Source organism: Scatophagus argus, chromosome 21, assembly GCF_020382885.2.
Source record: "Scatophagus argus isolate fScaArg1 chromosome 21, fScaArg1.pri, whole genome shotgun sequence".
Classification (NCBI taxonomy): Eukaryota; Metazoa; Chordata; class Actinopteri; family Scatophagidae; genus Scatophagus; species Scatophagus argus.
The window spans coordinates 1,485,687-1,511,345 of NC_058513.1; the positions used below are offsets into that span (position 1 = coordinate 1,485,687).

The 25,659-nt window shown below is 39.8% G+C and overlaps 1 protein-coding gene across 1 annotated transcript; it reads right to left on the minus strand.

Annotated features, from left to right (window-relative positions):
• Positions 1–4,526: 4,526 nt before the first annotated feature.
• adgra1a (adhesion G protein-coupled receptor A1a) lies at positions 4,527–22,113 on the minus strand. The gene is made up of 7 exons (XM_046377717.1): positions 21,989–22,113; positions 21,308–21,562; positions 13,860–13,987; positions 12,521–12,644; positions 10,867–11,018; positions 9,696–9,791; positions 4,527–9,608 (listed from the first exon to the last, which is right to left on the minus strand). Exons 2-7 carry the CDS (start codon positions 21,308–21,310, stop codon positions 8,111–8,113), a joined length of 2,001 nt encoding a protein of 666 aa, XP_046233673.1. The 5' UTR covers positions 21,311–21,562; positions 21,989–22,113; the 3' UTR covers positions 4,527–8,110.
• Between the last annotated feature and the right edge of the window lie 3,546 nt (positions 22,114–25,659).

The window sequence follows — 25,659 nt, forward strand, 5'->3', positions numbered from 1 at the left end:
AGTTGGTGTGGAAATTCTCTGCTGCTGGTGAAGAATGAAACAGAGACTTCTGCCGGCCGACAGGGTTTTTAGTTTCTTTGCAAAGAAAAGGTCAGTCAACATACGAACGGTCAGAATGATTGAAAGACTCCGAACATGGGGAGACCTAAACATATATACCTGAGGAACGCCCCTGAGGTGTGCTGCAGGAGTCAGCGCCTCTACTCAGAGTGTTCTTACACTTTTCCGTCTGCTGCTGGTATTGGCATGGACTCCCTGGGGTGTGACTCACACCTGGGGTGTCCTGCAGGATTTTACATACAGGCGGGAGGTTTAAGAGGTCTAGACATGATAATTTAAAACACAAAAGGACCTGGTATCTTGGTGAGAAAACAGGATGTGGGGCATCTCTAGTAGCCAAACACAAAGGAATTGAAATTATAACTACACAGTTCTCTTTGTTGCCTTTTAGTTGTTGCAGATTTTTACTGTAGGCACTATTACATGAATGTTTTATCTTATCTTCTATCTTATCTATCAATACTTGGACTCTGGACTCTAAGCAATCTTTTATTGCCTTTATTTATTATATATTTATTTTTAAATGTATATCTCATTTGTCTCTACATTTAATTATTTATATGTCATCATGTATTTGATGTTGACAGACTGTAATTTTTCAGTATTGGTAGACACAACTTTCTCTCAAGAAATCGTGGTTGCACTCATGACAAAGGGCTTAAACAAAGTCCTCACAAATACGAAACAATTAAATCAAGTTTAATCATACAAAAAAAAAAAATCACAAGGACTTTATCTGCTTGAAGTTTAGCAACAATCCATGAGAAAACCCATCCTGAGCCTTGGCCAATGTACAGTGGTATGAAAAAGTTTGGGCACCCCTGATCATTTTCAGGATTTTCCTTTATAAATCATTGGTTGTTCGGATCAGCAATTTCAGTTAAATATATCATATAGCAGACAAACACAGTGATATTTCAGAAGTGAAATGAAGTTTATAGGATTAACAGAAAGTGTGCAATAATTACTTAAACAACATTAGGCAGGTGCATAAATTTGGGCACCACAACAGAAAAATGACATCAATATTTCGTAGATCCTCCTTTTGCAGAAATAACAGCCTCTAAACGCTTCCTATAGCTTCCAATGAGGGTCTGGAGTCTGGTTGAAGGTATTTTTGACCATTCTTCTTTACAAAAAATCTACAGTTCAGTCAGGTTTGATGGTTTCCGAGCATGGACAGCCCGCTTTAAATCACACCACAGATTTTCAATAATGTTCAGGTCTGGGGACTGAGATGGCCATTCCAGAACGTTGTAGTTGTTCCTCTGCATGAATGCCTTTGTAGAGTTTGAGCAGTGTTTGGGGTCGTTGTCTTGTTGAAGTATCCAGCCCCGGCGCAACTTCAACTTTGTCACTGATTCTTGAACATTGTTGGCAAGAATCTGCTGATACTGACTGGAATCCATGCGACCTTCAACTTTTACAAGATTGCCAGTACCTGCACTGGCCACACAGCCCCACAGCATGATGGAACCACCACCAAATTTTACTGTGGGTAGCAAGTGTTTGTCTTGGAATGCTGTGTTCTTCTTCCGCCATGCATACCGCCCCTTGTTATGTCCAAATAACTCAATTTTACATTCATCAGTCCACAGCACCTTATTCCAAAAGGAAGCTGGCTTGTCCAAATGTGCTTTAGCATACCTCAAGCGACTCTGTTTGTGGCATGTGCGTAGAAAAGGCTTCCGCCGCATTACTCTCCCATACAGCATCTCCTTGTGCAAAGTGCGCTGAATAGTTGAACGATGCACAGTGACACCATCTGCAGCAAGATCATGTTGTAGGTCTTTGGAGCTGGTCTGTGGGTTGAGTTTGACCGTTCTCACCATTCCTCGCCTCTGCTTATCAGAGATTTTTCTTGGCCTGCCACTCCGGGCCTTAACTAGGACTGTGCCTGTGGTCTTCCATTTCCTCACTATGTTCCTCACAGTGGAAACTGACAGCTTAAATCTCTGAGCCAGCTTTTTGTATCCTTCCCCTAAACCATGATGTTGGACAATCTTTGTTTTCAGGTCATTTGAGAGTTGTTTTGAGGCTCCCATGTTGCCACTCCTCAGAGAAGATGCAAAAGGGAGAACAACTTGCTACTGGCCACCTGAAATACCCTTTCTCATGATCGGATTCACCTGTGTATGTAGGTCAAGGGTCAATGAGCTTACCAAACAAACTTTGTGTTCCAATAATTAGTGCTAAAGGTACTCAAATCAATAAAACAACAAGGGTGCCCAAATTTATGCACCTGCCTAATGTTGTTTAAGTAATTGTTGCACACTTTCTGTTAATCCTATAAACTTCATTTCACTTCTGAAATATCACTGTGTTTGTCTGCTACAGTGGCTTGCGAAACTATTTGGCCCCCTTGAACTTTGTGACCTTTTGACACATTTCAGGCTTCAAACATAAAGATATAAAACTGTAATTTTTTGTGAAGAAACAACAACAAGTGGGACACAATCATGAAGTGGAACAAAATTTATTGGATATTTTTAACTTTTTTAACAAATAAAAAATGAAAAATTGGGTGTGCAAAATCATTCAGCCCCATTGAGTTAATACTTTGTAGCGCCACCTTTTGCTGCGATTACAGCTGCAAGTCGCTTGGGGTATGTCTCTATCAGTTTTACACATCGAGAAACTGATATTTTTGCCCATTCCTCCTTGCAAAACAGCTCGAGCTCAGTGAGGTTGGATGGAGAGCGTTTGTGAACAGCAGTTTTCAGTTCTTTCCACAGATTCTCAATTGGATTGAGGTCTGGACTTTGACTTGGCCATTCTAACACCTTGATATGTTTTTTGGTGAACCATTCCATTGTAGCTTTTGCTTTATGTTTTGGATCATTGTCTTGTTGGAAGACAAATCTCCGTCCCAGTCTCAGGTCTTTTGCGGACTCCATCAGGTTTTCTTCCAGAATGGTCCTGTATTTGGCTCCATCCATCTTCCCATCAATTTTAACCATCTTCCCTGTCCCTGCTGAAGAAAAGCAGGCCCAAACCATGATGCTGCCACCACCATGTTTGACAGTGGGGATGGTGTGTTGAGGGTGATGAGCTGTGCTGCTTTTACGCCAAACATAACGTCTTGCATTGTTGCCAAAAAGTTCGATTTTGGTCTCATCTGACCAGAGCACCTTCTTCCAAATGTTGGGTTTGTCTCCCAGGTGGCTTGTGGCAAACTTTAAACGACACTTTTTATGGATATCTTTAAGAAATGGCTTCCTTCTTGCCACTCTTCCATAAAGGCCAGATTTGTGCAGTATACGACTGATTGTTGTCCTATGGACAGATTCTCCCACCTCAGCTGTAGACCTCTGCAGTTCATCCAGAGTGATCATGGGCCTCTTGGCTGCATCTCTGATCAGTCTTCTCCTTGTATGAGCTGAAAGTTTAGGGGGACGGCCAGATCTTGGTAGATTTGCAGTGGTCTGATACTCCTTCCATTTCAATATTATTGCTTGCACAGTGCTCCTTGGGATGTTTAAAGCTTGGGAAATCTTTTTGTATCCAAATCCAGCTTTAAACTTCTCCACAACAGTATCTCGGACCTGCCTGGTGTGTTCCTTGTTCTTCATGATGCTCTCTGCGCTTTAAACAGACTTCTGAGACTATCACAGTGCAGGTGCATTTATACAGAGACTTGATTACACACAGGTGGATTCCATTTATCATCGTTAGTCATTTAGGTCAACATTGAATCATTCAGAGATCCTCACTGAACTTCTGGACAGAGTTTGCTGCACTTGAAGGAAAGGGGCTGAATAATTTTGCACGCCCAATTTTTCGTTTTTTTATTTGTTAAAAAAGTTTAAAATATCCAATAAAGTGTGTTCCACTTCATGATTGTGTCCCACTTGTTGTTGATTCTTCACAAGAAATTACAGTTTTATATCTTTATGTTTGAAGCCTGAAATGTGGAAAAAGGTCACAAAGTTCAAGGGGGCCAAATAGTTTCGCAAGCCACTGTATATGATATATTTAACCGAAATTGCTGATCCGAACAACCAATGATTTATAAAGGAAAATCCTGAAAATGATCAGGGGTGCCCAAACTTTTTCATACCACTGTAGTTGGAACAAGGCATGCAACGCTGATGCACTCTGGTGTCTTTCAGCCAATATGTATGGGGTTTTCAAAAGCAAAGTTAACTGAAATTGACAACCTTAATCTTGAAATATTTTGCAATAATTTTCACTTTAATTTATTAAATCCTCTGTGCCATTCTCGAAATACTTTCTAGGTGTTTCAAATTCTTTTTTTTGGTCCAATTTGAGATAACTAAAAATGTACTGAGGTTAAAAATACTGGATCAACCTAGAAAAACCCCACAGTGTATTTGAAATTGTACAAAGCAACTCAGTCACCCCAGGTTGAAACTGCCAAATCCTTTGGGAAAAGAAATGAGACATGACCTTAGGATCCTCAACGGCAGCCGCGGCCCGTAGAGAACAATGACTCATGCTGTGTGTCACAGTAAATCTTTATTTCTAGTGCAGACAACACACAGTGCTCATATCGATACTCCCTTTGTCTTACAAGGTGTCACTTTGTTTCTTTACACTGTTGAGAAAATCCACAATGGAAGTGAGAAATCAAAAATGTCACATTAAAATGGCTTCATGTTTAGACAGCATCTTTCAGTGTCATTTCAACACTGACAGGAGATCCCTGTCCCCAGTCTGGGAAGACGCTTAAAGCTGTCACAACACTGGGACACAACACATCACACATACACAGTCATCAATGTCAGGCAGTGTTGGTGTCCTTAGATGGTCACCTACACCTACATCAAACTTGGATATGTTGATAGATAAGTAAACTTCTGTGTTTAACCTACATTAAAGTGATATGACTCATCCCTCTTTAAAGTAAGACTAATAGTGCGAGGGCCTGATTATAGCCACAAAGCAGAAAAAAATAATAAGGATGAGTTTAATTGACTGAAATTCAAAAGACTGCACTTTCACTTGTTCCAAATGAACCATGAACCAGAGAGGTGTTTCATAAAGAAGGCTCAGAAAAGCAGCACTTACTGTTTAAAGCCTGTTTACCGTTTGATGATAGCAAGTAGAATGAGGACCAAGCTTGACAAAATAATCTTAAATCTCATTAGCTCTTCCCTCAGCTGCATCTCTATGATATGTGTCTTGTTTCTAAATACATGATGGAACATTCTGAGGATGCTCAGCATACAAAGTATCAAATGCAAGAGTTTATACAGATAGCACAGAATTGAGTTTTGTTAATGATTCTTACATGATGATCACTTTTTGACAAAATATAATCTATATGTTTATTAATTTTTTTTCCTCTGTGCTAAACATGTATGTGAGACACAAATATAATGCCATACATATCGCTATCTTCATCAGCAGCTGCCATGTGTCATGAAGTTAATCCAAGTCCATGACATCAAGGCCAACTTGAAATTGTTCATGAAAGCTGTGAGATGAGGTCCTGGAAAAAGCTAGTAAGTTGACCTTAAGAGTATTTTATCAACCTGTTATTCCCAAGGTCAAGAATGACCTCTCACTGCCTGGAGTGTCGAGCTGCCGCCACAAGGCGATTAGCTCACCTACCCTGGCCTCTAAAGCTCACAATAAACACTATATATGATGTGTTTCATCCATGTACAAACAAAAATGACAATTTTTGTTTTTAGAGGAAGTCACATGCTGGAACTTCATGTTAAGCTAGGTCTGCTGCCTATTGGCTCTAGCTCCATATTTAACAGAGATACAGGGTTGATATCTACCTTCTCATCTCATTCTCGGAAAGCTAATAAGCATAGTTCTGTTGTCGGTCAATCAGTGTGACTGATCACCTGTAAGACTGTAGGAATGGTTCACTGACTTATTTAAACCTGCCTTATGAAAATGAGCCTCACTTATACTATGGTAGCTTTGTATCATGAAACAACTCACTGGAGAAAACATATGGAAGTTTCTGGAAGGACTTCAAAGGGTTGCTGATGATTTTCTAAAACCTGAGTTCAAGTTTGTATGATGCTACAAACTGTATGATCTCTCAAAACCCATGGAGAATGAGTTATGTGTAGTTTGTCGTCACAGTGAAAGCTGGCACATAATTTTGGCATTATACAAAGTTTGTGCTTTGTAGCACATTGCACTTTTTTTTTTTTTTTTTTTTTTTTTTTGGAATTATCATCTCACCGAGTGAGGGATACTCTAGTGTATAATAGTGCAATATTAGTCAGACAAGTCTGTTTGACTCGATTTGGCAGCATACATAAAGTGTCTCCTTAGAAAATCTTCATAGGCTTCATAAATGAATCTGTTAAGATATTTCATGAATGTAAAATTGGGGTGGCTCCATAATAATAAGTACATATAGCACAAACACACATTTGTATGAAACTACTCATGCACAGTTGCGCACATATAAAAACACACTCATGCTCACACTGATTCAAAGGTGTTTTCACATGTAACCACTCATATTTAAAGTTATATTGTGTCTAGCAATGCCATTAGAAATGTAATAACATTAACAAATATGTTAAAATTTCTGTTTTAATCCAAGTATTTAAAGCTGCAATCAGTGATATTTTACTCTTTCAGTCTTTTGACAACCTTGTACACCAAAAATGGTTTGCTAATGTTGATAGCCAATTCTAATCATTCCTCCCTGAGGGCTGCTGTGATTTCAAGTTTTCTCTAAACAGACCACGTGGTCTACTCATGATTCCAAAAACCCCACGGGGAAACAGTCTCAGATTCTTCCACTTGTTAATAAGCTTATGGGTGTTTGAGATCTCTAAAGTGTATTCATTTATTTTTGTTTTGATTTTTGAATGCTAAATGGATTATAAATAAAATGCAAAAAAAAAAGCATAAAAATAATATTTTAAGCAAATTTACACAAATGGCTCCATCGCCATTTTAAAATGCTTGGTAAATGTTTCAGAAGCAGAGTGTCTGCTCTCAGCACCCACGTTAATAATACAGTTTACACATGCTTTGTCAACATTTTGCACGTTTTTCAAGCGTAAATGAACATTTGCAGCTAATGTAAATGGATATTTGAGGCAGGACATGAATCTGACAACCTTCTGTTGATCCAGACTCATATGACATGTCAATATAGCTGATCTCACAACTGATTCATTTTGTCTGTTGATGTCATGACTGTCAAAATAATGATTTCATCTGACTACTGTCAACAAAGTACTTATGGACCACAATCGAATCTCTACACTAATCAAATTTCTGCAAGTTGTTGCATTTGTTGTCTCATCTAGATTGATGAAATCAGCTAAATATTCAGCCGTAAATTCTCACTGCCAGTTCTTCTCAGAGCAAGAATCTCAGCCTCTGAAGTACATTTAGTGAACTTAACTCTGATTACGTTGCAGCTGCAAGCTGAGGTGATCTACTGTGCCAATTCTTTCTGATAAGTAAGACAATTTCCCTTTAGTTGCTGCCTCATCGACCACTGTGTTGTCACAGTTTTTGGGTCTATCCAGATCAGGACTGGCCGTCATCAAGTTCCATTGGGGTCATGTCTTGTTTTTAGAAAATTTAGTTATGCACATTGAGTTTGGGTATGTTTTCCCGCTGGTCTGTTTAGGATCAGGTCCCCTGCTTTCTAGGTCGGAGTTTACTTGTACCTGATCTTGAAGTCTTTGAAATGGAGAGTGGAACAACTGACACAAACGGGGAGAACATTCAAACTCTACACAAAAAAGTCCTAAACTTCACTCGAATTCAAGACCCTCTTTTTGTGACCGTGCTAACTTCTGTGTCCCGAAAGAGCCATACACTACTGATTGCACCTTTAAAATGCATGGAACAAAATATTAATTCAACATTAATTTAACCCTTTTTGTGTATTCCTTACAAAAACTGATTAGTAACACACTTAAGATAACTTTGTTATAAAGGGTTATGAAGTGTCATTGGGATACAAGGCCGGACTGAAAACTCAACCTATGGTTTAAGGACAAAGCTGAAGGCATTCAGACCCAAACACTTAGGGAGCAATTCAATTACAGGGCTGCCTGAAGGTCTGGCAAGTATAAGCATAATAAAACTACACAGTGGTTTCATTCTTCCAAGGGCCAGTTCGTATGTTTCCTGTGGCGTCTGAACCAAACAGGCCCTCTTCCTGCAGGCTCCTGTTTCGGCCAATGGTGCCTCGCCGGCTGACGTTGGCATGCTGCCGAGGCAGAGTATTCCTTGGGAAACCGTGCTGCTCCACACAGAGATTATCTTTTTCTTTCTCTGTTGTCTTTGACATGCAGCTGTATGTGTCAGGGTCTTGCTGATATTGCAAAGTGAAAGGGTCGGGCTTCTCACAGCAGCTTGTAGTGGAAGAGTGGTCTGCTGAGCTGTACATGTGCCACTGGCAGGTGTGGACTCCGTGAGAAGGTAGGAGGAGGCTGTGACAGGAAGTAATGCTGTCATGCATGTTGTGTGCACGGCTGTGGCAGGAAGTCATTGAGTCTTGTACACTGTGACAGGAGGTCTGCCGTTGCAAACTGTGGCACGAAGCCAGCTGCTTATCCAAGTGAGGGCTGGGGCAGGGAAGCGGGATGTCTGGGTGTGGGCTGTTGGAAACCAGAGGTGAACCTTCAAGGTGGTGTGCAGCGTGAGGGCTGTCCAGATGGGAGCTATGCACACTCCCATCCATACTAGTGGAAGTCATGTGAGAACGGTAGTCCTGAAGGCATGGGCGTGGGCGGTTGAAGGAACGTGACTTTGTTCTGTTATTAAGGCAGCTCTGTAGAGGCAGAGGGGGACGAGGGAGCTCATCAGAAAGCGACTGCGGACGTGGCAACGACACCGGCTCAGCAAGAGGGGAGATGGGGGTTGGAGTAACAGGACCCATCATGGCCACGCAGCATGGACCCGTGTGATTGGATGTAGGGCTCTGGGGAGGTGGTGTCATTTTGTGGTAAGGACCCTGCACAAGGTGAGGGGAAAGTAGCGGCTGCTTGCCTGAGCATGGGGAGTTCAAGTGGCAGTGTGGCTGATGAAGCTCCCGACTCTGGTTCTGTCCGTCACCATTCCCCTCATCTTTCTTAGTCTTGGACTTGGATGGGCAGCAAGCCCACCAGCGGTGCCATACGTCATCACGTTTGGCACAGTGCTGGATGAGAAGGAAGAGTCCTAGAGTGACACAAAAAGCCCCATACAGGCAGCTGAATATCATATCCAGGAAATGTCCCAATGACACTGCCAATGCTCCTAAAGCCCAGGTAGCCAGGAAGAGAAAGAGAGTGAAGGCTGTGGCCCGGAGCTGAGATTTAAATGAGTGCTCATTGGCCAGAACTGACACACCAGTTGCAAATGGCGGACAGTCCACAGTAGGCCCAGATGCTCCCCCAGTGTCCGTGTGGCACTGATGGTTTGACTCACTGGATGATAACTGCTGCTGCTCCTCACTCAGAACTCGCAGTTCGTACTTCCTTTCTGGGTGACGTTTAAGCTGAATATAGGTGCACAAGAAGTACACAGACATGACTAAGACTAGAAGACTCATGGGAGCAAAGAAACCTCCCAGGCTTGGTTCCCAGGCCATCCAGCAACTAAAAAAGACACATAAACAAACATTTTTTCTAAAATTATGTAACAATGAGTGAAGACACAATCGTACAAAAATAATGAGTACTTACTACAAAGCATCATCCCTGCTGCCATAGTTATCCATACCAAATGCTGCCGTAACTCCAACAATTATGAGAGGGATTCCATCACTTACAAGATAAAATCTGCAAAGAAAAGTAAAAATGGTAAAATATTGAAGCTGGCTTGAGGATTTTGCAAGGTAGCTTGATCAGGGAAGCAGAAGAAAGCTGGGCAGTCGGTCTCAGCTTCAGCTTACAAATTAATACATTCAATCCTGTATGATATTCTAGGGCAGGGGTCGGCAACCCGCGGCTCTTTCATCCCTCTTCTGTGGCTCCCATGGCTAAGAGATGGCGAGCATATATTGGGAAAAAATGATGTGAATAAATAATGGACATGTAATTTAAATTGATTTCATTCTGTTTATTCAGGTTTTTCGTTGTAATAGTTATTTCTTTAGAGACTGAGGTGCTCCCGGACATTAACGATCATGCACGATTTTGTCACGTCCTGTTTGCGACACCTGTTGCCGCCAAATAAGTGACTTATTTTGGCCCCCGGTGTTGTTTTCATTATAATATTTATTTTATTATAAGTCCTTTGCTCACTAGTTATCGAACCGTTGCTCACTTGCTCACTAATAAACTAAGTTAATCATATAATATAAAAAATAATAAATGTCGGTGTTAATTAATTATTAATTAAATAAATAAATAAATAATGTTAGAAATCACTTAAGTGAGTGAGTGAATGTATGAGTCAAACAGGTGTTCAAAGTAACAATGTGAAATTATTAGCTGTAGTGAAGAGTAAAACAACTTAAACATGGTTAAATTAAGGAGCAGCACGGAGCTGGTAGTAACACCAGCAACACACAACAACAGCAAGTGAGGTAGGACGCTTATCGTGTCATGTATCATGTCCATCCGCAAGGAGATCCCTTGAAAGACAGGATGTAGGGACTACATCACTGGTCTGGCCAGGGAACGCCTTTGTATCCCCCCCGGACAAAGTGGTAGAAGTGGCAGGGAAGAGGACGGTCTGGGCTTCCCTGCTGAGACTGTTGCCCCCGCGACCCAGACCCAGATAAGCAGAAGAAGACGAAGGAAGATACTGCTTGTTGACAGAACCCAGTGAAGCGGTCATGATTAATTCACACACTGTAAATTAGTGAGTGATTGGTGTTGAGTGATTAGTGCTTATTAACTCTCAACTTACCTAAGGATGGTTGGTTTGGTGCGAGTTTGCGATGGCCCATTCCTCTCCTGGGTCCGAAGTGGGTCTTTGGCTACATCTTTACAGATGTTTCTGGCAGTAAATGTCAGCCACAGCATTGTAGACAAAGAAGCATAGTGGAGCACGATGCCAACCTAATACAGATAAAGATTATTAAAAGCAATATGACTTCATTGTCCAAATTAGCATGTGTGCATGTATTGGTGTTTTATACACCATTAGTGAGATAGGTGCATAATATCCATATCACACTATGCACTCCATCCAATTACTTTTGCACCATGCTATTAATTTAATAATTACGTTGTATTTATTAAGTGGGTAAGGACTGCATAAATGAGCATGGCCATCAAATGAGCATGCCCAAAGTTAGAAATGTATTACAGTCTACCAAATCACAAGGCTTTGCTTTAGCTACAACCATGTTACATAATCATGATGCAGAGCTGCAGCCAGCTGTTTCAATTACAACTGGTCAAATTGGTCAAGTGAGTTAAGCTCTCAACAAGTAGAGTATAGGCTTTGGGTGTTTTTGATAAAAACTGCTTTCGCTCTACATGTAAAAGTAAAACAAAGCTGGAAGCTAAAACGAAGCTATGATTCTCAACAGGTATGCCAGACAAGTAGGTAATGATAAACTCTTTATCAATGAAACAAATGAAACACAGGAGAAGAACATTATGATCATGTCTAGTGCTAACCAAAAGTAAACAAACTGGTAGTCTGGTGTTGTTGGTGTTTTAGGCCCATGCTCATTACACGAAGCAACAATGGACATGCGCACATTGAGGTGATCATGTCATTGTTGCTAACTGTCACTGCTTCCCAAACACTTTACATGTAGATCCAAAGAAAGCAGAGTTTTGATAAATCTGCACCACAGAGGGCTTTTTCAGAAATTTCCAGATGGTGAATGAAAGTCCTGTTTGCACGTGAATGAGGGGCTAAAATTTAGAGGAAAATATTTGTTTTCAAAAATATTCGTATGCATATAGGCAAGGCTGTGTTGCAGTTGATATACCTGCTAGGTATGTTTGTTTATGTAGTTCAGAGATGTTTGTTAATTCACTCATTAGCATTGTGTATTAGCTAATGCTAGCTTTGTTGGACTATATAGGTCAACTCTATGTGTAGTTCACTAATATAGTTTTAGCTTGTATCTGCTTATGTATACATGCAATTTATAATAGAGAAGTTCTGAATCTATTGGTACTAGCTTTGATAGTTTATTCTTGTAAATGGGTCTTTACATATATGGCCCATGCCTGTTCCCTAAGGATGAAGCTTGAGCCAGGAAGTTGTTAGCTTAGCTTAGCATACACTTCACTTTTTCTCTAATCCATACAAAAACAATACTGCAAAAATTACAGGTTGTGGTTTTAGCTGAAGTGAAGTGTTGGACTATAGATGAAACAAACATGTTAATAGCCTTAATAGACACTGTACTGGCTCACTCAGTGAGAGTGACTCTTGGTTTCTAAGTGAAGCTTATATCTGCAGGCATTGACATTAAAGCCATTTAAAATTACTTGACTAACAACTGAGGAAGCTTTTCAGTTCTCTACTGTGCACAACACATTTTTAAAAGTGCTCTGAAATAACACTATGTTGAAAAAGTAAGAAAACAACAACTTACAATTCGACACACAAAAGGTAAGTTGATCTGATTGATGCCCCCGGCAAAGACTCCAAATGTCAGCCCCGTGTGAAAGAGGAAGTTGAGGAGTGTGTGCCAACCATTCCTGCTGATACGGATCACGCTGCAAAAAAAACAGTTACAAAGACGGAAGTGTTTTTACCTACTATGCATCGACTACTAAGTGCGCTGTAAAAACTAGTACCATATTATTGTGAAAGGTCACACTGCATTATCTTTTGCCTTGACAAGTTTTTTAGAGGCAAGATAACATTCATCTATGTACACGATGAATGTGACAATCAGAAGTTGGAATTAATTTGGACTACATTGATAAAAACAATAATAATAGTAATAAAATAATAATAAAAACAACATCGATGCATGTGTAATGATAGGCAATATGAGGTAGTTAGTGTAACATAATGATGTAATTTAAACAAAACTGCTATTAAATGAACACCTATTATGAAGCGTTATATGCATTCCAATAGCTGCATCATCCATCCATCCATTTTCTATACCGCTTATCCGTCAGGGTCTCGGGGGAGCTGGAGCCTATCCCAGCTGACTACGGGCGAGAGGCGGGGTACACCCTGGACTGGTCGCCAGTCAATCGCAGGGCCGACACACAAAGACAAACAACCACACACTCTCACACTCACACCTAGGGACAATTTAGAGTAGCCAATTAACCTAATGTGCATGTTTTTGGTATTGTGGGAGGAAGCCGGAGTACCCGGAGAAAACCCACGCAGGCACAGAGAGAACATGCAAACTCCACATAGAAGGGCCCAGACCGTCCAATAGCTGCATTTTCACTAAAAAGTTGAGATACTGCTTCAATACGAACACAAGTCATATTAACTATAATGTTAAATGTTAAATCTGTAAACAGCTTTACTTAAATCTTAATAAAGGAGCGTACACCCCAACATGTTCAAATATTACTGAATACAATACCTTCATGCCATAAGTACACTGAAAGAATTACTGTTTGTTGGATGCTTCCTGCTCCCACTGTATGAACAGGAGGATCATCTGGCCTTGACTACATGGTGCAACGCTGGGTTGCTCTCATGAAAACTAAATTGTGTGAGGACTGAAAAACAAAACCCATGAGCATTATTGATGGACTATCTGCTTCAGCAGTTCCAAAAATTGTCAGATGCCATACCTGCCAAATCCAGCATTGGAAAGAGGGTTTCACATGCTGTCAAAAGAGGAGCATACTGACTCTTTCATGGTGACGAATAGCCCCTTCAGATGGGCACGTGAGTATTATATTCCAACAGACTTTAAAAATGAGAAATTGTCCTTTAATGAATGTTCTTCTCACCTGTGGTGCACAATATATGTCATGATAGAGACGAGCAAACAGAGCAGCATGACTGCTGTGCAGGCATACACCACTGGATGCAAGTAATCCCCGGGGTATGGTGGGAAGGACAGCACTCTCTTTAAATCCTGCAAAAAGACAGAAGTTTACAAATAAAACACAATAATTAGATTAATAATAAAATGCAAAAATTAATAATAAAATGCAAAACACAGAAATATATGCTCTTGTTCAAGACGATTTGAGCTGCATTAGTGCTGTCAAAAGTTATTACAAAACTGTCCGGATGGTCCTGTGTTGATGTAAGCCCATCAGGACTTGATCACGAGTGTGTTGCTGCAGTTATTTGCCTATATTACCCAGAGGGACAGTTTTCCTTAAAATCAAAAATATTTTTTTTCTTTTTTAATTTTATTTTTTTTTTTTTTTAAATAGTGCTGTTTTCAATCTAGATTGTTTTGGTGCGAGTTGCCGAGTTTTGGAGATAATGGCTGGAAATGTCTGCCTTCTCTTGAATAGAATGGAAGTTTATTTGTGGTGGTCAAAGCACAAAAAAAAAAACACATCCATAAAATTCACCAGCAGTTTCTCCTTCCAGAAATCAAGACTCGCTAACTCAAGATAATCCACAGACCTTGGTGCAAGCAGTTTCTTGTAGGAACCATTTTCTTTCCGTATTGACAACATGCATCTACTAATGGACAAGAGGCATGCTTATGACCGGATGTAAACTTTACGGCTAGCCACTCACCCATGATTTTGGGGTGGACTGTTCCTTTAAAGGCATTTTAAGTGTTAGATGTTCAGATTGATCTCTCTGTGTATTAGTTGCAGAGCTAGAGTAAGGAATTGTGTAGCTTAGATAGCAAAAAGCCTGGAAGACAAGCAGAGAGAAGGAGCTCCCATGGTTAAAAGAATACATCTATTGACACCTATAAAGCTCGCTAAGAAGCTGCTATATGCGGTTTGCTTAATCTGTGTACAAACATGTTTTAGGGAGAGTTATATGCTCTAGTTTGTTTTCTGTACAAATAATCTCTTCCATTGGACCAGTTTTTTTGTGAGGTGTCTCCAGCTATAATTGAGACAGATGTGGTAATTGAGCTCATGATTTGGTATGTGCAAGCATGATAAAGCAAGCTAGTCTTGCAAGCCAACCATGATTACCACTCTGTGTTCATGTCAGATTACACATTCAAATTGTAACAATGGCCACAATGACTGAGATACCTGGATATTCATGAAAGCATTAATGAAAAATGTGTGCTACATTGCACAGTATTTTTAACTTGCACAAATTAGCTCTGCAAATATACAACCACCTTGAGTTGCCCAGTGAAATGAATACTCGCAAACTGCAAATATGGAAGTCTTTTCATCGCTACCATCCTTTCAGTGATGTGAAAACAACACAATATTCAACGAAACTGCATGCTGTTGTTGCACTCTGTTGTTCAGCCTGTGACGTATACTGTATAAAGATGGACTACATGTCCCTTGCTCCTTGCTCCTGCTGTACAAAAATGAAGTCAAAATATCCTGTATACGAGCACTACCATCTTTCACTGGTGAAGCATTGACATGTACTTTGGGGGCTCGCATATACAACAATTTTTTTTATAGTCAGTGTACTCATCAAGAAACTGCACAACATGCAACTTCCCCTAAAACCACTAATTCAAGACACAATGTGTTTATCAGTGGGCCTTTAAATAGGATGGAAGTTGTATTTTAAACCTTGGACAGAGCCAAGCTAACTGTTAGCCCTGTTTCCAGTTTTTATGCTAAGCTAACCTTGTCCTGAATCTAGCTCCAAACTAAAGACACAGAAACTGGTATCAATGTCTTCATTTCAATCTAAACAAGAAAGTGCATTGACTTGTTCCTTTATGAATTCAAACTGCTGAACCAGTAGCTCTCCAACTCCTGACACTGATGCCATTACAAACAAACAGCTTTAAAAACGCCTGGAATAATCACGCTTTGTCTTTGTACACAGACAGTGCTGCTACCAGCAACACTGCCATGAACCGTCAGCTCTCATAACATCCAGCCTTACTCATGCTAGTCAGAATGATTACATAAAGCCTGCAGACTTGCTGTCGGGGGTTGGGGTGTGTTGCATGTTTCCATATCCCTAAAGAATTACTCAAGCCTCTTTCAATATGAGTGCATCAACGTAAATGTACAGTAATGTAATGTAATGTAAATTAATTTAATTACACTGATTAAAGCAATCACTCTCAGCTCACTCATGTATGTAGACAGGAAAAGTCTTGTTAAGCTGCTTACTATAGTTGTGGTGGTGCCCAACTGCACTGACATCACGGTCTTAAAATAACTTGGTGCACATCATTAAACATGTAAACATGGCTAAAAGGATTTGAGTGAATGCTTAAACATGAAATCAAATTAACAAAAGGCACATTATCAGACCTTGTTTGGGGAGGTGTATATTTGTATTTTTGAACTCAAGGCAATAACAATCTACTCTTATGAGATGATAATTTAAACCATGTTAAGCAGCGCAAGCTTTCCATGTGATTTCTTTATCGAGTTGTACTGTTATATGAGTGCTTCCTTTGATGACTGACTTTATGATTATAGAAATTTAAATGTCTCACTGCATGCAGTAATGTCACTGTGTATATTGTGAGACATTTAAGCAGCAAAACTAAAAGCTGGAATTCTAAAGTTGACGGGATGAAGGAAACTCTGCAGAGAAAAAAAGAATTAAACCTTTAGCTTCCTGAATAAACATTTTTTTTAGAAGACTCTAGTGGAGCTCGGGTTTCATGAAGAGGAACAGCTGCTTTACTCTATTTTTCCAACCTGGACTGTGTGACCTTTTGGATGTGTAGAAGAACACAGAGCATCAATTAATATTAGATCCTTACAATCCTGTGTGCATATGTGGAGATTTAAATAATCAATGAAGTTAGGATGCTGTCCGTAATGCACATAGCTTCTCTTTTATTAAGGCGGACGGTGTGTGTGTGTATGTGTGTTTGTGAGTGAGTGTTTTCGGGGAGGGTTGCGGCGGGTGGTTATTACTGTTTTCCTCATTAATCGAGTATTATTTCACCCACCCGGAATCATCTGATAATAATCCCAACGGTAATTTGTATGATCTGACCGTGAGCAGAATTGCACCAAATGCTTTCGTCTTGCCTATAATGTTTTCCAGGTTCTTCTGATCTCAAACAACTGCATCATAAAAGTAGATACTGTCGACATCTGTATTCTACACAGCTGGAAACTGATGAGTTTCTGGTGACTCTTTATGAGGCTCTTTATGATTTTATCATTTTTGTACCATAACAAATGAATTCAGCTGTAGATTCCAATATTAGATGGATTTTACAAGAGGTTTTGGCCCAACATTAAATGGCCTGCTGTGATTGTTCCAGACTTAATACATGATAGTAACCTAATAAATGTTGTATTTTACTTTAGAAAGCATAATGTTTAATTCTTTATTGTGTATATAAGTTATTTTAAAAAATGTAAAAATTTCAGGTAAGAAAACATACATTATCCCAGTCATTTAGGATAGCCAAGTCATACAAACATGACACTGATATCAACCTTCTAATGTCTCTTAGAAAGACAGCGAATAAAGGCAATTTTCATTTCATTATTAAACTATACCTTTTGTCTGTGCTTCTGTTTTACATTTCAATGAACCGTTTTAGTCCTTTCAGATGATGTTAAATACCCTAATCCTCTAACAAATACATTTTTTAAAAATGGAAATCACTGCACTGGCTTGCATTAATATTGTTTAGCCAAGCTCAGATGACTGTGCTGTGGAGGCAGCGATGTGGAGGAGGCTTAAAGAAAGTGACTCATTTACAGTAAGTGATGTGCATCTCCTGGACAGGTCTGGCATTCCCTCTGTGTAAAGGGAAAACGTGCCTTCAAACAACAGTTAGGCCTTGTCCTTCCTTTCACTGAAACACACTCCTGCATGTGCATAATTCAAGCTGAAGATTCCTGTGGAGGCAAGAATCAAGAGCTAACTTGGCTCCGTCTTTACGACAGCGTCAACTCGCTTTTCCTTTGTGTTCCGAGGCCTTGTATTTTAGAGACACTGTCACGTCTTCCTCCTCTCATCTCTCTCTCTTACTCCAGGACAGCATGCTCTCTCATCACACTCCACTGAACAACCCATCTATTAGACAGAGCATGACTGATTAAATCCTTTGCAGATCCCATAAAATGGAAAAAATACAGTCATGCACACACAGCAGCAGAGATCTGTGCGCACTACACTCCACTTATCTCAGATGACCCTCCACGCATTGTGTCATGAGGTAAGATTTTGTAATTAGGCCTCTTTTGTTCTGAACCTGAATCTACAACATCAGTTTATAAATGTTACAGGGACCCTACGTGCAAGTTACAAGATCATATTTTTTTTCTAAATCCAATTGACTGGTCAAAGATAGAAGCATCCATCTCTTGTACTGTTCTCATACCCATCAGTTTTTCTTCCTAGTGTTTACATTTCTACAAGATGTACAAGCTGAATCAAGGAGGAATCAGGATTTCCTAATTCATGTTGAATCCAGCTACACCAGTTGTCAAAAACACCTCTTTGTACTCTGCAGTATCTCAGTTTTAGGGCTGTAACTAGCAGTTATTTTCATTATAAATTACCGATTTTCATGATCAATCGATTACCATTTACACTAGAAAAAAAATCGTGGAAAATGCTCGGCACACTTTGCCAGAGCCCAAAGTGATGTCTTCAGATTGGTTCTTCTATCCGACAGTCAAAGACTCATTTACAGTCATAAGTCACAAAGAAAAGCAACACATCCTTACATTTCAGAAGATGAAACCAGCAAATGTTTGACATTTTGATTTTGATGACAGAAACAATGACTCAATTATCAAAATAGCTGGCAAATATATTTTTTTCAGTCAACTAACAACTGACTGTCCAATCATTGCTGCCCTATTCAGTGTCTTAACTATGAGTCATCACAGGTTGAAGTTTTTGTGCCTCATGTGCAACAGCTTGGTGGAAAATCTCCATAAACCCAACATGCATAAATTCATTTTCTCAGAGAGAGCTGCTGCAAAGACAATGTGAGCTATAGTGATGACTAACCTGTTCAAGCTAGCAACTGGCTCTCACAGTGCAGAGACTCCAGGTTTGCAATTAGTTTGTGGTAATGTGGTTAAGGAGGGCGTTCAGTAATAAGTATAAGTAGTATAAGTAGTCAGTAGTAAGTATAATACTTCCATAAAGTTGGGAAAAACAGGTTAATATATTCTGCAGCCATTCTTCCAGCTCGATGATGCTGTACTTAGACATAGTGGTGTTTTGAGCTAAAAAGTAACTTCACTTTGCTAACATACTCACAATGACAATGTTAACATGCTCATGCTTAGCAGTTGTGTTAATGTTTACCACATTTCCCATCTTTGTTTGGAATGTTAGCATGCTAACAGTAATACCATGTACAGCTGAGCTGAGGATGATGGGAGTGCCATTAGCTTAGCATTGTTATTGGACAAATTAGACTTCTGACTCGATGGGACAGCTAGGTAAAAAGTCAGAGTACTACTAAAGCTGCATTAATTCATCCTGAAAGTGAGATGAATGTCTGAAGCAAATTTCAGGAATATCCATCTGATAGAGGTTGAGACATTTCACTGAAAACATCACATTTCAGACTCACCACAGCTACAAGGTTGCATCCTAAGGACACTATGATTATCTGTACAAAATAACAAAAAAACAAAAATACCATCTTCTACAATTTCAACACTAGAAAAAAAAACTGCAAAGTTAAAATAAAAGTAAAGAAATATTATTCATATTCTTTCCTTTATTTTGAAATTCTCTCTGGTACGTGTTTTTGTCCTTAACTGTGCATTAGTTTTTGACAATATCAACTGTAATACAAGGTCCATACAGCACAATAACTTGATTCTCTCTCTGTATTTTATCAAGTTAATTTGTTTCAGTGATTAGGGTACCTCAGCCCGGTGTCCATGGCTGAGGTACCCTTGAGCAAGGTACCTAACCCCCACTGCTCCCCGGGCGCTGCACGCGGTCGCCCACTGCCCGGGTTTGCTGTGTGTGTGTGCACGTCACTTGGGTGGGTTAAATGCAGAGAACAAATTTCGTTGGAGTGAGTTCCCTCCAATGACGAAATATGTCACTTTCATCTTTTTTTTTTTTTTTTTTTTTAGCCTGTGCACTGATTGGCCTTGTTGTGTTAAACTATCTGGCTAGCCAAGCTAACTTGCCCCATATTATTGAACAGAGCAGATGAGAGACATGTAGTTAAGACAACATTAATTGATGACAACTCATGATATTAGTGTAAATGTAACAAAAGTTTCCCAACAACAGTAAATTATGAATGTAATATGTCTAAAAGTAAAGATGGGTACATGTCGACCCTGTCCTTAGCTATATCTCATCGACTGTATATAAAGATGCACAACATGAGAGCTCCCCAAAAGTGAAGTCAAAATGCCTTGATTGCCCCCTGGTGGCTGGATACAATACAGGTCCTAAAACTCTCGCGCTCCCTGTTAGCAGAGCAGAGATAGGCCAAATTAAAAACTCACTTTACACATCAAATAAATTTTTCCCAATGATGGTTTCTGCCATTTTAGCGAGTTCTGATGACGCTAATATATTTTCAAGTGTTCATTTTCCTGATAAGATTGGTATTAATTAGTTATTTGATGCTACAAAAGGGGTTGAAACATTATGACTTAGGCTAAGTATTCAAATAGATGTATGGGCAGAAACTCAATCCTGCAGCTCCACCACCAGATTGCCATTCTGGCTCCAAATGACATCATCAGCATAAAATGGCAGCACTTGTCTACAGAATATTTTGGTAACAATTGTACAGCGGGAGGAAGTGGAGACTCATTTAAAGAATTTCCCCTCGGGGATAAATAAAGGAATTCTGATTCTGATTCTGATCAGCCACCTTAACATATGTCACTGGATTCACCAGCCCTGTTTTATGACCTTTGTTGCTAGCATGCAGCTTTTAAAGGAAGGTGCCATTGAGCAAACGACAGTTTTATTTAATAATAACACAGTGAGTGTCAGTGATCATTGCTACAGGTTAAAAGGAAAAATTGTCCCTTTGCCTCTGTGACATTTTGCAGGCTCACCGCGACATTTCAATTTCAACTTCAAACTTCAGAGTGCGGTGTGGTCTGAACAACAACAACAAAAAAGATACAGTTGCCCTTTTATTTTGTTAAATTAGATGGCAGGCTTGAAATATATCTCGAAATATATCTTTCAACTTGCACTTGAGTAACCACAATTTTCTGTGTGGCAAAAACAGAATGCACTCACTGACCAAAGACACAAAGACAGGCAGCCATGGAAAAAAAGGTAATGAGGTGACTCAAGACCAAAGATCAGTTATGACACCATAATTGTACAATCATCTTACCATTAGCCTTGGTGCAGTTACACTTCAGGTGTGAAGCTCTGGTCTCTCCTGGAGGCCCCTGCTGCCCCCTAGCCTGCGCCCTCAGGCTCCATGTAGAGGATGTTTAACCAAGCTGTTCCTCCTCCAACACTCCAGGTGCAGCAGAAGATGATGGGATCACAGGACTTTGCCCAGCAGGGTGGTGCTCTTCATCCAACTTGGCAGCTCCAGGAGTAGCGCTGACGGGCAGCCACGGCCTCCCGGTCCCGACTCCATCTGTAGCACCAAACAGGCATAAAAGCAGAAGATTCAGCGGCCACCGAGTCGTTCTAACCCTCACGTTACATCTCCTTCCAGCTTTGAATGACACACGAGTGTGGGCGGCGGAGGATGAGAGATCAGGATTCAGGATCTGAATACGTGTTTCAAAATGATGAGATCGTTCCGAGCACAGGCGGAACATATCCGCTCAAACTGTTAAGAAATTAGTTCTCATGGTCACCTTAGGGTTATATATATATTTTTTTTATCAACGTGCCAATAACAGGAAATTAACTGCGTCTGAGCCCTGACTGTGATTTGGAACAGAGAATCGACAATTACTCAGTTAATTCGCCAAAACATGAAATCACAGCAAAGCTGTTAATGGATCAAATGAGAGTTGATGGATTATATTTTCCGAAGAGCAGAGGGCTGAGTTACCTGTGGTTTTATCTTCACCTCCTCTCAGATGACTACAATCCAGAACCTCCTCAATCCAGGTCAGTGAAGATACTGGCTGCGCTCCATTTGCCTGTAACGATGTGCCGCATGTTACGTAGTGAGCAAGGGCGGGGAGACCCGGTTAAATTAAGTGCGGGGGCACACGAGGCGGAGGAGGGTGTGACGTTTCTGTCATGCAGCGCACCTCTAAAACGTCGCCATGACGTCGGACGTCCAGTGACATCTCCGTTCTCCATCAACACAAAATATAGGGGTGACGGCGGGGCACGACTCCCTCATCCTGGGAAAAAAATACGATTTGCTGACGCAGTTTATCACTGTAAACAACACTAATTTCAATAAGAGGACAACAGTAACACCCAATGAAAGCACGTGTTGGTGCACGCTGCTGAAACTGCTCGTGAGGAGAGAGTGTGTGTTTGCTGTGTGTGAGCTTTTGTAAGTCCGTTCTTTGAGAAGACGACGTGCTGTGAGATGTGTAGACTCTAATAATGAATTAGATGAGTATTTGCCTTTTTCTTTTAATTTTGAGGTATTTGAGTATTTCATTTTCATTTCACCCACCTTACTTCAGCGGGCTTACAATTTCAGAGGGAAATATTGTACTTTTTAACCTATGAAGAACAAATAAAATAAAATCAGAATTATCTTTAAGTATTACAAGGTATTATGGTAAAATATTACAGAATGTTTCTGCACAGTGAGTACTTATGACTCTCATTACTGATAATATCTCTGTACTTGTTACATTGTTAATGCAGGACTTGTACTTGTAGACAGATATGTTTAGACTATAGGTTCAAATTCATTGTAACTGCATACACACACTTGGCCAATTAAACTGATTCTGATTTTGCTTTCACTCAGGGATTTGAATACTTATCCCCTGATTTAAGATTTTACGTTTAAGATATGACTGCACGATTACATGATCAATAAAACTGAAAACAGTTAAAACTCTGATAGCAGTCTCTGTAAGTGCTTCTGTACTTTTACCTTGGATTTTAAATGCCAATCTTATTAGGAGAATTTTTACATTGTAGTACTGCTAAATTTACTTATTGAAAGGATTTGAATTCTATACATCAACATTAAACTGCTATCTGTGGGCATATGCAACCTATTGAGCTATTGTTGCCAAGCTGCAGTACTGTTTTACTATTTTTGTTGAGGTTTTTTGCCCTTTTGGTGGAAATGAAAGAAGTGAAACCAGCTTTCATTTGTGTTTCTGGCTAAATGATGATCTTTTTATATCCATTTAGGTATACATTTTCTGCTCAGGAAAACATTTCTCTCTCTTGAGTACAGTAGTCCCATGTGTGACTGTCTGCTAGGCACCTGGCTTAGTATTTGTTCCAGTGAAATGAAGGGGTGGGGACTAAATTTTCTTCCCTGCATTTTGATGATGCTGGGCAGAAAGCTGATACCTGCGACATCATTAAAATACCCTTTGAGATACAACATGCGACTGGGTGTCAGGTAAAATACAAGTCTACTATCCACATCTGCACATGTTGTTCTTCTATGTAGTGCTAATATAACTAACTTAAACAATATATCAGCTAAAAATAAATACATACAATACATAGTCTTCAGAATTCCAATTATAACAACCTGTCATGTTTGTCCTTTGTAATGTATGATGTTTATTGCATGTATGTTTGTCTCTCTCTCTTTCATCCTCTCTGTCCTGTCTACCTCTTCTTCTCCTCCTTCACCCAGCCGACTATCAGCAGGATGGTTCTCCCTTGCAAGCCGGGTCCTGCTCAAGGTTTCTTCCTGTTAAAAGGGAGTTTTTCCTTGCTCGGGGGTTCAGGCTCTGGGTTTCTGTAAAGCACCTGGAGACAATTTTGATTGTATAAGATGCTATATAAATAAATTGAAATTAAACTGAATTGAAGTAATGTTTTGACTTTAGGGAACACTGGGAATTGATCACAGAGTAGCATACAGGTGATACCAGCTCTTCAGCTGCTAAATGCTCCACCATGCATACCAGTTGTTGCTGTCTTTGTCTGCTGTTTGCTGCTGAGTAAAATATTGTTCACTGTGTTACAGGACGCCATGTACAAATTCTATAAATTAAATCTTGTGAATGCCTTTTGTCTCTGGTGTGCATTATGTTTAATTCAGTCCTGACACTGTTTCAATATCAGACGTTTTACTTATGAGTATTATGTTTTTACTTTACAAACCCTTTATGTCTTGTATAATAAATTCTATTATTTTACTAAAATATTTCATAAAACACTGTAGTAATGACACATTCCCAGAATAACCACTGATTCAGTATTGTTTGGATAAAAATATGTTAATATGACACAAATAATACTGGTACATGAGCTGGATCACCACAAAGTAATGGGAAAAAGAGCTGAAATTCAGAACTATGTCATTATTCCAGGCCTGCCCACAGAAATGTCCCAGAAGGTCCAGTGAATGGACCCAATCCAAATGTGGTTTAGTCATATCAACACGTGCACCTGCTCTCTCTCTCTCACACACACACAAACACACAAACATCTTTGCTGTTACTGACTTCATCCTTTTTCTCACTCATGGTGGTGGCTCCTTCGCTGACGCTAGCTACCTCTTGGCTAGTCACGTCAGCCGCAACATTAGCCACCTGGGTATCATTCTCCGGGAGCGGCTCTCTGAGCTAACTGAAACAAGTTGGTCATTACATTATTATCTTGTTCTAAAGGCCTTGCCAGTTTCCTCTTTTTTCCTCTTTCTTTTCTGCCATCTCATTCTACGTGCAGCTCCTGGCTATAGCAATAAAAAACAAAATAAATAAATAAAATAAAATTCACTCCAGTGTAGGAAAATGATTTTCTGCATCACCAAATGAATGCAGGAAACAAGAATGCACACCACACAGTTTATGTTGTTGTGATTACATGACTTCATTTGGTGACGTTACCAACATACAACAAAAAAAGTTTGTCCCCAAGCTGAGAAATTATGTGGCTCACAGAGAATATTGGGAAACAATTTAGAGAAGAGGCACTGCCTTTTACAGCTTATTTAAATCTGAAACTCGAACAAACTCAACTTGAACAAAACCTTCTTCAGGTCAGGTTAGCTATGCAACATAAGTTACCATGTGATCAGGTTAAGAATTAAGAGAGTCATTTTTGTGACGCTGAAAACACTGGCTTTACGTTCAGTGTACCTTGCTGACCCATTAATCTCACTTCAGAGTACACCCTTTTGGTGAAAGAGTGACTTCTCTGCAGTACACGAACTCTTCGGTCAGCCTAAACTAAAGTCACTCAGTCAGTGAGTGATAAGGCAAAATGTCCATTTTTCTATATAACAAAAGCAAAATAACCACTGGTTGGCAATCATTTGTTCCATAAGCTAAAGCATTAGTGTACAGCAAAACAACTATTATCTTAAAAGATGCAATTCATATGTGATTTAATACAAAGAACTAAGGTTTGCCTCTTCCTTTTTCAGGTAAGTTACATAGAACCTTTAGTTAGCCTTCACCTTGAGACCCTTACATAGGGTTATTGTTGCTGCTCAAGGGGGCCACTTGCATGCAAAGTATAAGATTTGCATCAATATTGCTCTGCAAAGAAAATAAAGTTTATTAGCTTTAACTTTGACTATTAGCTTGCACTTCATCTTATCAAAGTAAAACA

Coding starts and splice junctions, on each gene's coding strand:
- adgra1a (XM_046377717.1), bottom strand. Junction 11,019..12,520: donor TACCTTTTGTGTGTCGAATT/GTAAGTTGTTGT, acceptor TATCTGTATTAG/GTTGGCATCGTGCTCCACTA. Junction 9,609..9,695: donor AGCAGGGATGATGCTTTGTA/GTAAGTACTCAT, acceptor TGTCTTTTTTAG/TTGCTGGATGGCCTGGGAAC.